At 37.5% G+C, this 12,773-nt stretch overlaps 1 protein-coding gene across 3 annotated transcripts in view; it reads left to right on the top strand.

The window, feature by feature from the left end:
• SLC25A21 (solute carrier family 25 member 21) overlaps positions 1-10,520 on the top strand; it is a gene marked incomplete at its 5' end in the record, with an annotated part of 403,866 nt that extends 393,346 nt beyond the window's left edge. For all 3 annotated transcript variants that reach the window (XM_084630967.1, XM_084630965.1, XM_084630966.1), the window contains 3 exons: positions 4,667-4,848; positions 5,691-5,743; positions 8,836-10,520. In XM_084630967.1, the coding sequence (XP_084487093.1) occupies positions 4,667-4,848; positions 5,691-5,743; positions 8,836-8,897 (297 nt within the window). In that variant the 3' untranslated portion in view covers positions 8,898-10,520. The remainder of the gene's footprint in view (positions 1-4,666; positions 4,849-5,690; positions 5,744-8,835) is intronic.
• Positions 10,521-12,773: the final 2,253 nt, after the last annotated feature.

The following is a 12,773-nucleotide window of genomic DNA, read 5'->3' as shown; positions in this document are numbered from 1 at the left end:
AACCCCCTAAAATGGCATGCAGCTCATCATAGAAGTGGCATGTTTGGGGCTCTGACCCGGAGTGGCCGTTTGCCCCTCTGGTTTTCTGGTAGGCTTGCCTCAGCTCCTTAAGTTTCACGCGGCACTGCTTCGGATCCCTGTTATGGCCTCTGTCCTTCATGCCCTGGGAGATTTTGACAAAGGTTTTGGCATTTCGAAAACTGGAACGGAGTTCTGATAGCACGGATTCCTCTCCCCATACAGCGATCAGATCCCGTACCTCCCGTTCAGTCCATGCTGGAGCTCTTTTGCAATTCTGGGACTCCATCCTGGTCACCTGTGCTGATGAGCTCTGCATGGTCACCTGCAGCTTGCCACGCTGGCCAAACAGGAAATGAGATTCAAAAGTTCGCGGTTCTTTTCCTGTCTACCTGGCCAGTGCATCTGAGTTGAGAGTGCTGCCCAGAGCGGTCACAATGGAGCACTCTGGGATAGCTCCCGGAGGCCAATACCGTTGAATTGTGTCCACAGTACCCCAAATTCGACCCGGCAAGGCCAATTTAAGCGCTAATCCACTTGTCAGGGGTGGAGTACGGAAAGCAATTTTAAGAGCCCTGTAAGTCGAAATAAAGGGCTTCATCATGTGGACGGGTGCAGGGTTACATCGATTTAACGCTGCTAAATTCGACCTAAACTCCTAGTGTAGACCAGGGCTGAGTGGATTGCCAGCAAGCTGCAGCTGTCCACCACAGGAGCAAGTGGAAATGTTACTCTGAGGATTGTGACAACAGCTTTGTATCTGCAGTACATTCATTCCCCAAGGTTGTTGTGCCTCTGTTTTCACAGTTTGTTTTTTTTACGGTCATTTTAGAGAATTTAAATGAGCAACTTTAGCAATGAGACTTTCAAAGAAGGGTTCTGAAGTGGCACAAATGTAGCAAGAGCATTCATTGCAAATAGAAGTGCAATAGTGAGCATTGTAGGAGACCTTGTGTTACCAAGTCTCTTCCATGGTGCTTTCACTTACTAGTATTATATTCCACTAGTTCCTAGAGGGTCTGACTAAACACACAGTAGCCTGTACCCCAAAGAGGTTTCAGTGTAACTACACAAGACAGACAAAGGGTGTGAAGGGAACCAAGATTCAGAGACTTGCCCAGGTGCAATGCTCTTTCCACTAGATTACGCTACCTCCCTATTATTTAGGATGTTGTAAGGTGGGCAAGGTAGGGATCTGAGAGACTAAAGAAAAACTTTTTTTCAGAGTTGGTCAAATGTTTCCCAACCTAATTGGTTCATTTCTTGGTTGAATTTTGGAACATATAGTACATGTTTAAAACTTTGAAGAGTTGTTTTAGCAATTCTGCACTGATTTATACCTCTGCAATCCCTCTGAACTCAATAGAAATGTTTGTGTGTACACCAATGCAGAATTTGGTCTCGTCCATTCATATTTTAAAAAATCAGAAAACTTCCTTCTTTTATACCAATAATTCCCTTAAATAGTGGGTTCAATCTGACATGCTGCTACAGCTGTTCCCTTCAAAGTCAGGCAACGGTGATTAGATGGTGCAAGGTCAGTGTACTGATATTGCAGCTCTAGAAACTTTGATTCAAATCCTGATCAGATCATGAGTGAAAATTAATTTGATGGACCTATCCTGATCCCTAGTAGAGTCATAGCACCAAGTCGTAAATATATAGAGAGAGGGAGTGTAGTCCTATGTATAGAGCAGAGAATGAAGGAGTCTGGCCTCTACATTCTATTCCTGGATTCTCCACTGACCCACTCCGTGACCTGGGGCAAATTTATTTAGTTTATGTATTTATTTCTTATGACTTATTTCAAATCACTTAACACTTTTGTGTCTTACTTAACTCTTGAGTATTATGACTAGAATTTTCAAAGAAGTCTAAGAGACTTAGATGCCCGAATCCCATTGAAAATCAGTGGGTTTGGTGTATTATTCCTTTAGGTTCCTTTGAAAAGACCAGGCTGTAATACTAATTTATTCTTACTATTTATTCATCATGTATATTGTCATAATTGTACATAGTTCTTTACAGCAGAAGACCATTCTTCTACAGTTTAATCCAGAGGGGTTAAAAATTATTAATTAAAGCTTGGAAAGCATGTTGACATCCTTGCATATAAGGTACTATGTAAATGCAAAGTATTATTTATTCTAAGCTGTTCATCCTCAGCACTCAGAAAATCAGCAAGGGGTCTCAAGAGGAACACCCTAAAATTGAATCACAAAATCAGTGACAATTTTAAAAATATTGGCTGCAATTAGACAGGTAATAACAAAATAACACTTCCCACAGTTACAGTAAGGTCCATGTCCTTCGCCTAGAAACAGGATTTGATTATAATTAAAGATTCTTTGGCACAGATTCTGTCATCTTTATCCACACTGAGTAGGACCTTTCTCCACAAGTAGTCAGCTTGATGCAGAATCAGAGTCTCTGAATGCAGTACTCTTGAATGCCCATGTTGTTCAGGTTCCCACACTGGTTTCTGAACACCATTATACATGTGACATTTAGTATTCGAGGTAAGACAGGCAAATATAGTCTAATATGATTTTTCAGTTATTCCATTGGTACATCCAGAAGTGCTGCATTTTGAATTAGATGTCTCCCTCAATAGTTTGGATCATCTCAGTCAAGGAGTTCTCTTATTCTGAAATAAAAGTGTCATATTTTGATTAGATTTGCATTGCTTTTACACTCTGGTGCATCATGGCATCTGTGGTACTATTAATCCCAAAGCATATAACCCTGAAATTCAAAACACCCCAATACACATGAGAACGCTCAACATTTCAAAAAGAGCTGACCTGCCAGGACACAGCACAAATGCAGTTGGCCCCAGGTTCAACATTTAATATATAATTATTATTGCTTAACATTTGTATTACAGTAGCACCTAGAATAGCAAACCACTGTGCTAGGTGTCATGCAAACATATAGTCAATGACAGTACCTGCCCCAAAGAACTTACCTCCCCAAAGGGGGTTTCAGACTGTTTTACAGCCCTGAATACAAATGTGCCACTTGTCGCCTCCTGGCTACAGTTGGTTTTAGAAGTTTTGTAAAACCTGAAATGTTGCAGGATTCCCCCCGCCTTAATTGTAATTGCATGCACACAGCTTGGATTTGTACAGATAGTCTTCACAATAATTTGCTGCTAAGCATTCTGGCAAGAACTTTGTGTAATGTTTAATTATAACAAAAGCTGTTTTACTTTTAGTTTAAAAAGGATTATCCAAGTAAATGCCCTCTATTGTGAAATTATGGAGTTACTTTTTCTGTAACTAAATATAAGCACTGTGTTGATTTAAAAGCCTCTCTTTAAACTTACAACACGTGGAAGTCCAATTTATATTATGAAGTTTTAACTAATTTTCCTAGCTGCAAATCTGCAAAGGAAAACCTATTGACTGTTCCTATGTTCAGTAACAAATGTAAGGTCACTATGTACCTCCTTTTTAGAATTCTTTTCCTCAGGAATGTGTATGGCTCAAACAACACCTTTAAAAGAAACGTTGTTGTTCTTCTTCTTATTTTATTATTATTACATTTTTAATATTAAGCTGAATGTATGACATTGCATCATCCTATATTGTTTTACTATTGATTTGCTGTGTGTTGAGTGCCTTCTTGCAAAACATGAATGCAGTGCATGGTATGATATAAAAGGATTTTTGCTCTGTTGGTGTAGAATGGAAGAACAGGGGCATAAAAAGTTATGCGGACAGCCTAGGAAATTCATTATGACAGAGTTCACTGTGATGAACACTGTTCACAGAAATGGGATTAGACTTTGTTAAAGAAAATTTGACTCCCAAATAAACTGAGTACTTTGATGTCATAGAGAATGCCAAGGTAGAAAGATTTTCTAAGAGAATCCAGTAAAGCACAATTGGATCATCTAGACTCAAACAGAGAGGGAACAAAATGTTTTAAGGTCTGCTTTATAATCTGTTTCTATCTTTTACCATGAAAGAATAGTAGGGTTTAGAAACAATGAGTTGTAAATTCTTCAGCCAATTAGTTTAGTGAGTTACTACTGTTTATAATGCACAGAATGTTGAAGGCTGTTTTGCTGTTGCACCAAGTTGGATTGTTAATAACAGGAAGCTAGCACTTCTCAGTACAGTGGATCAGCTACACTTGAAAATAAATGTAAAAAACCTGGAGGGGAATGGCAGCAGACTGAGATTAGCCTTTATTTAATTTAACATTTGGGGGTCCAACACACAAATGAGCATTTTAGTAGGCTTCATGGTGGAAGTTGCTGTCATTTGTAAAATATTCTGGCCAATTAGCTAATAGAGTGCTTGGATTTCTCCTGTTTTGATACAGTAATACTAAGTACATTGTGAAGCCCAATTATACAAATCATCCCCATATGCCATACCAGTCTTTCTTTATGAACTGTGTTTATAAATCCTGTGTGAGGAAATGTGTACTTCAGCAATTTAGACCATGTGTAAAAACATAGCCAATAGGATTGTCAAGAAAACAAGTTCCAGCCTAGGAAATCCTAATGTGTTCCGCTAGAATAACATGAGTGTGTCGTGTTGTGCAAGTTTTCTGATTAAATGCATATTACTTTGTAGTGTTTAACCTATTTAGGTGCTTCCGTTTCCTTTTTCATTCATTCATTCTTTCTTTTTAGGAGCCAACTTTGGAGTTCTTGAGAAAATTTGGAATTGGGCTAGTCTCAGGGACAATAGCCTCAATGGTTAATATCCCTTTTGATGTTGCAAAAAGTAGGATTCAAGGGCCACAGCCAGAGCCTGGCGAGATCAAGTATAGAACCTGTTTTAAAACTATGGCAACAGTCTATAAGGAAGAAGGGTAAAACTTTCTTATTTTACTAAAATGTCCAGGCCTCTGTTTTAGTTCATATGGGTCCATAAAGCTATGTTGTAATATGTCAGATTTGATGAGGAACATGAAGCTACCTTGCACTTATGTGTTGAGAGAGTGCAATGTAACATTTTAGAGATGTATTTTAAATGTAAGAAGAAACCTCTTCCTATTTCAGCTATAGGGTTTTTCTTTTTTAATATTTGCAAAACTACTGTTATGTTGTTGAAATTTATGACCCACAAATACATGCCTACTACATTTCAAGCACAGCATTTTTTGCTTGGTAATGATAAAACTGACTCTTTGCTTTGCAAATGCAAAATATCAGTAGAGCAACAGAACATTTCACAGTTAAAATCTCTACTTGCAATTTCTGAATACAGTTATACATTGAGAATGATTGATGAAATGAGTGAATGGAGGACAGAACCTTTTGGCAATAAGTTTCTCCAACTTTTTAAATATTTCTCAAGTGAGCAATGAGTTGTGGCTTTGATATTCAATTATAGCAGTCATTTTATCCATGTAATGCAGCTGTTGTTAACAGACTTGTCTTGAAAGTAAAAAGCATCTCACTGATTAAAGTCATGATTCTGATTGGAGGGATCACAGCATAGCTTTTGTACTGAACATTGATTAACTTTTTCTCTTTGTCTGATCTACCTCTGCAAAATGTTAAAATCCAGATACTGTCTGGTATTGGACATGTGTCATTCCAAATAATTGCATGTAAGTGCTATGCCAGTATCTCAGCAAACATAAGATAAAATTCCATTCTGTTTGTAGAAAAATAATATTGTTTGAAACTTTTGTTCTTTCTGCTACAGGTTCCTGGCTTTGTACAAAGGGTTGGTTCCCAAGATCATGAGGCTTGGCCCAGGTAATTTTGCCTCCATTATTTTTGTCTCTTCTTTATTCTTTGTTTCTGTGTCTTGTTTCCATTTAAATTTAAGACTCAATAAATAACAATAAAACAAATGAAATACTGTACATAAATCTGGCCCTTAATATTTACATTATTTTTGTTTAAAAAAATTGGATTTGTTGTGCTAAATTTGCCCTCAAAAAAGCATATTTGCATGTCTAAATTGGAATACTGTGCACCCAATGACCTTAGGTGCCTGCAGATGCCTGATCAGTGAACAAATCATGAAGCACAAGGAGGTTCGGTTGTATGTGCGAATGGATGTGTCCACATATTTTTCAGGCACACTTTTGAAGACCCTTGAAGGATATGCTTATAGAAATAGTTAGTGTCAGTCCCTCACCCCTTGGGCCTGATTCTGTTACATTAAGGCTACTTCATGTTCTTTGATAGTGTAAAGGCGCCATAAAGTTGGCGTAAGTGGCTCCCTGAGAACACCCTTTCTGCAGGGAGCCTCCCTGGCCAGGTCAGTACGGGCATAAGGGCTCTACACCAGCCTAGCATGGGGGTGAATCAGAGACATGTAGAGGCAGAGCCAAAGTGCACTGAACTCTAGTTATTTTCTGCTTCCAGTGCCTGTAAGGGATGATGGGAAACAGAGTGTAAGTTTGAACAGATCTGGGGCCTTTCGAGTTTTGCCATTCCAAGCGGGCACGCCTGGCTGAGAGTGCAGGTACCGCAAATAGACCAGGATCTTATTCCCATGTAAACAAGTGTTTCCAGTTGGAGTAGGTGGTTTAATAGGCAAGGTTACACAGATTTAAAAGCCAATAGGTAACTGTGTCTGTTAACAGTATCTGTTCTGCCTACGTTTCGTGTTTTTCATTATAAAAAATGTATGAGATTTTCCTGTAAATGCTTGCGTGTTCCTGTAAATGATTTTCTCCAGCCAGGAGCTAGACTGTGCCTGGCCTTTGTGCAGTTTCATAGAAAGGTGGGGCACAGGGAATCCAGATACAATCCAGGGAGCACACAGCATTCTCCTGCCTAATGCCCCCACAATGGGCAGGGAGGAGGAAGATCCCCGCTTTCCTTGTTCCAGCCAGCGTAGCTAAGTTTATAATGAAGAACTTGATTCCAGAAGGTGCTACCACTCTGCCCCAGATCCAGCAAAGCAATTGAGCATGTGCTTAACTTTAAGCCCATGAATAGTCCCATTGACTAATATATAGGTTTTGCTGTCTGAATGAAATAAGAAAGCAATTTTAATTGTGGCTGAAAAGATAAGTCCATCTGTCTACAACATAAATAGTTTGTGTAAGAGAGCTGTACGAAAAACTCACACTCTCTAAGTACTTGAAATCAGCCCTGGCGTGAGTTCAAACTATGTCTGCACATGACAGTTTTCAGAGTGGCAGCCGTGTTAATCTGTATCTGCAAAAAGAACAGGAGCACTTGTGGCACCTTAGAGACTAACAAATTTATTAGAGGGCTACAGCCCACTTCATCAGATGCATAGAATGGAACATTTAGTAAGATGATATATATATATATATACACACACATACAGAGAAGGTGGAAGTTGCCATACAAACTGTGAGAGGCTAATTAATTAAGATGAGCTATTATCACTACAGAAGTTTTTTTCCCCTGCTGATAATAGCTCATCTTAATTAATTAGCCTCTTACAGTTTGTATGGCAACTTCCACCTTCTCTGTATGTATATATACATATCATCTTACTATATGTTCCATTCTATGCATCTGATGAAGTGGGCTGTAGCCCACAAAAGCTTATGCTCTAATAAATTTGTCTCTAAGGTGCCACAAGTACTCCTGTTCTTTTTGTGACTGCAAATTAGTATGGCTTTGCCAAACTGTCTGTGAAAGCCTTTTTGCAATTCTCCTCCTCCTCCTCCTCCTCCTCCTCCCGCCCCGCTCCCCGGTCTGGCTATCTGTGAACTTTATTAGGCTGCTATTTGTAGTGTATTTCAAGTCTGAGCATGGTTTGCTGGACTAAGTCACATGCGACAAGTCACATGGCATTTCTATGTCTCTGATTGTCTGAGCCTATCCCATGGGAACAGAAAGGTCAACTCAGTTCAGTAGAAGATGTTTTTATTTGGCTTTTCAGAGATAATGCATTCTAATTAAGCTATCTGATCCAACAGGCAAAATTAGGGAAAAAAGAAAAGCTTTGGGCCCTACTCGGTTATTACAGTCGAGGTTGTGCTACATTTACTTGTATTGGGTAGAATCTTTCAATTATCTTTCATAATTTCCCCAATGTATAGGCCTCTTCAGAGGCTACGCAGAGGCCTTCTGAAAATCCCCCTTGTTAGAAACTGTGTCGGGTCTATTTATTTAACTTGCATAATAATTATAGCCCAGTCTTAGAATGTCATGCTTGTTTCTCTCCGGTCAGAGTTCCCTCATTACATTAGCACTGGGGCTTAGTCACACTTTTGATTCTACCAATATCAATCCATCAACCCCACATTTTGCCTGTGGATTCATGAGATAGAACCATGGGAAGACTAGATTCAATACCAGTACCATGATTTTCAAACAACAGGTCCTGTTAAACCATCCAACCCAAATGTCAAACAAAACATTTGATAAGCCTTTTCAAATCTTACTTGCAAGGATTTTCACAATTCTGGTGAAGAATTTGTGTCTTTTCATTCAATTCTTTTCATGTCCAAATCTTTCTCTCTCTTTCTCTCTCTCTCTCTCTCTCCCTATATATATATATATATTTTTGCAGATCAAGAGTTTTGTCTGTACCATAGCTAAAAAAATAAAATAAACATCTGCTGAAAATTTTTAGAACAAAGTATGAAAAATATGTAAGAAAATTACATTTAAAAGTAAGGGTGCTCTTGGTTTAATTTACAAGCTTTTCACATTGACTTTGTGTTCCAGTGTTAGGTAAATTTTGTATAGTTTAAGAACTGGTGATTGGGTAGAATCCAGAGAGTTTTTGCTAATGCAGTTTCATTATATTTCAATTTATAATTTCAGTTCAGGAGAAATGACACTATATATGTCCTGCAAAATATCGAAGGGATCTAATTTGATACTTAAGATAATGTCCTCTTTTCTAGGTGGTGCAGTGATGCTTCTGGTTTATGAATATGCTTATGCATGGCTTCAGGAGAACTGGTGATCAGAAGTACTGCTTCTAAAACAATGTACTGTTTGAAATTGTATACCTGATAAATTTCACGTTATGATATAAAGGACATAGGTAAAGCAAAATATAAGAGGAACTCATGCTACAGTTCTCTTTGATATGAATGAGAGTTGAAGGCACTGATCACTTTGGAAGATTGGGCCCTATGGCCTTGATCCAGCAGAGCACATTGGCACAGGCTTAGCTTTAAGCACTGATGTGCTTATTTGCTTTGCTGAATCAGGGCCCCAGTGATCAAGAAAAAATATAAAGGTAACACAGGAACAAGTTAATTTCTCTAGAACAAACCAAATGTAATGGGCAGTAAATTATGTCATTTAGTAAATGCATCCATTTTTTAACTAGTGATTGTTAAAATGTCAGGTTAAGTTTCTTGATAGGTGAACTCAGCAGGAGAAGTGCATTAATCATGTTGGGCCAAATCCTACACTGGTATAAATTGTCATGGCTCCATTGACTTTAAAGTTGAGGACCTGGCCCATACTTTGCAAATCTGAAGTAAATCCTGGGTCCAATCATGCAGTTCTAACACAGTATGGGAGTGATGCTTGGAAAAGGATGGATGGATTGCCCCCATACCTCAAATAATACCTACTGTCAAACATTCTGCATAGTCTCAGTTATACATTGAATATTATCCTTACTTCAAACAGGTCATAGAAAGATGATGAGCATAATTCAATTTACCTAAATTCTGTCCTCACATAAAATTGTACAACAACCAAAGAAGTCAGTGAAGTAGACAATAAACAAACAAACAGGTAATTTAATTCATTTTGGACATATAAGGCCAGATTGTGAACTCACATTGTGAGCAGTTATTCACATGAGTAGTCCCATTGACTCCTGCCCAACAGTAATCATCTGAAAATTTCACAGAAATGTTCAGAGGGGAGATCCTAGCCCCACTGAAGTCAAGACAAAATTCCCATTGATGTCAGTGGGGGCCAACATTTCACCCTAAGTGTTTTTATTTCCAGATTTAAAAAAATCAAATTAAAAGATGCAAGAGAAATAATGATCATGAACACCCTTTCATTTGCTGTAAATGTGAGAATAAAAAATATATCAGTAAGCCTATATAATTCATTTCAGTGTATATGTGTGTGTATATGTTTCAAGAAGTTGACAGAGAATACTTGACCTTGAAGGGTAAAGGTGGGTGAGGAGTGGGGATCAAGATTTTCTTTTCTTTAGATTGTAATAAATGTTTCAACACCTCACGACCACCCTGACTGCCTATCGTGACCCCCTTGTGGTTAAGAAACAGTGTCCTATACTGATATCCCATATGCAGTCTTAATTCAATAACCATAAGCCTTTCTGAAAAACAAATACTGAATTTTGTTATGAAATTAAATATGTTTGCTTTCCCAGATATTCAGTATAAATTAGCTCATATTTCAAATATATTTTCCTACTTTTTTCTATTTTCAATTGCTATTTGAAATAGGATATACTACATTTCTGTCATGCTTATTGAAGACAAAGTCTAACTTCACGTAGTGTATCACCTCTCTGTTGATGTTCAAGTGCTGTCTTCTTAAATACTAGAAGGGCTGTATTTCGTTCACAATAAACAATTACCTTTATCTAGTCCTGTTTTGCTGACTATTGTCTATATATTTTTAAATGGCTGGAAACATTTATGTTATCACTGTACACATTATTTGTACTGGCTAATATTAGATGTTCTTCCTTCTAGATAATTGCAAAACTTTCTCTTCAGCAATCCTAGAAGAATATCTTTGCAGATTATTTTTTTAAGGACAACTCAGGTGTGAAGTCTGGCATCTGCAATGTTTTTTTTTTTAAATGCATTATAAACGGAAAAAGGTTAGAATAGAAATGCATTCTCAGCATTTTCAAGCATTCTTGTACTGACATGCACACAGAAAATGTCTCTTTTGTCTGGATTTGACCATACTGACATCTCAAAGCTGTGTTACTTCAGTGGCTAAAGCCAACAAAATGAGATATGGTCCTTTTTTAATTTTATTACAATTCCTAGGCAAGTATTCCTCATTTGATCATTTTATTATCAGCCCTTACACAGTGTAAGAGATAGTGCTTGGAACATTTTGAAAAAAGAAAAACCAAATACATTATAATTATTCTTTTATTAATTTAGAGCATTCAAAATATAAAAATAAAAGGCTTTTAACATTCAGTATATACATACACAGCCTTCTGTTGTACATATTTTTCAACATGATCTATTAGTTTTAATTATAGTTCAGCCTGATCATTTGGTAAAACGAGGACCATTAGCAGAAAACGTGGAATCATTTTTTTTTTAAAATGTGTCTTTTTAACCTCTTCAAGCCCACACTATTCACTATTCCTGGTGCTCCACCAGGCTTCTCTTTTGAAAGATTTGGGTACTCTGAGAATTCAGGATTGGGCCCTTCATGTGCACAGTGTGGGAAATGTTGACTGTTAGAGGACTAAATTTTGCTCTCATTTATGCTGGTGTAAATCCAAATTAACTCCACTTGGATTACTCCAGATTTACATCTGTGCAACTGAAAACAGACTTTGACCCATTTATCATTAAAATAAAAATGGGGATTTAGTCTTTAAAAGTGATTTAAAGGTGTTAGGTCATTAAGCTAATATGTACAGTCTTTCAGTTTAACCAATATGTATATTCTGTACGAAAAGTCCTTGGATAAAGGAAAATTCTGCATGGTAATTTTACATCAAAAAACAATGTTAACCTCCCTACTACCCCAAGAAGCAATTATAAACAGCTCAATAAGGATTAACATCAGATACCTTTACTCACCTTGAGTAGCACCTTACTCCACACATAGTCCTACTGACTTCCCACTCACAGATTAAGGTATTATTCAGAGTGAGTAAATGTACCGAGATCTGGCCCTGAACAAAGGAATGCAGATACAGGAAAAAACTTTGCATTAAAGTTGCATTTCCACACATGGAATAATTACTTTGGGCCATATCCTCAACTGAAGTCAACAGAGCTTAGACCAGCTGAGGATCTGACCCTTTAAGTATCATTTAAAGACACACTCATGCCTCATGAGAGTCACAGGAAAGCAGTCTCTTATTTCAACTGGGACACCATCTTGGACTCTATGGATCAGAAAAGAAAGGGAATCAGCCTTTTGAAACAGGGGCATTTTTATCACAGACCTGTTAATGCTTTGGGATGGAAAATCTGTAGTTCAGGAAGGCTTTTCCTCTTTTTGTCTTCATTTCTTGTGCCTTGTTTGTGTTAGTATGTTGCTGATTACAGATGGGCTTCTTAATTCAATGTTTATAGTATCTTGTCTAAGAATTAGTTTAAAAGTTAAAAAACTTGGAAAATATGACATGTTGCCAAGAAAATCTTTTATTAATCATTTTCCCCAATTTTTTTCTTCTCCCTTTTACTTTTTTAATAGGGAATTTGCCTGGAATTAAGACACCATTATCTTTAGCATGGAATTAAGGATCTCTGAGCGAGATTCTGACCTGAGCTACAATGGCATAAATATGGAATAACTCCATTGAAGTCACTAGAGTTTTACCAATGTAAAAATGGTACAAATGAGAGCAGAATCAAGCCCTCCCAATTCAACAAAGCACTTAAGAATATGCTTAAATCCCATTGCCTTTAGTGGGCTTAAGCATGTGCTTAAAATTAAGTGCATGTTCAAATGCTTTTCTGAATAGAGATGGATTTAAGCACATTGTTAAAGTTAAACAACTGCTGAAGTCCTTTGCTGAATTGGGGCCTAAATCAGTGGATGTTTTGCTGAATTCCAGGATCTTTGTTTCTTTAGGGCCAGGTTATATCTGTGTTCTGTGTGTAGAAGTCCTGATGATTCAACTGTCTTTTTA

Source organism: Lepidochelys olivacea, assembly GCF_965140295.1.
Source record: "Lepidochelys olivacea isolate rLepOli2 genome assembly, chromosome: 6".
In the NCBI taxonomy this organism is placed as follows: Eukaryota; Metazoa; Chordata; order Testudines; family Cheloniidae; genus Lepidochelys; species Lepidochelys olivacea.
This window is presented reverse-complemented; position numbering and strand designations above follow the sequence as displayed.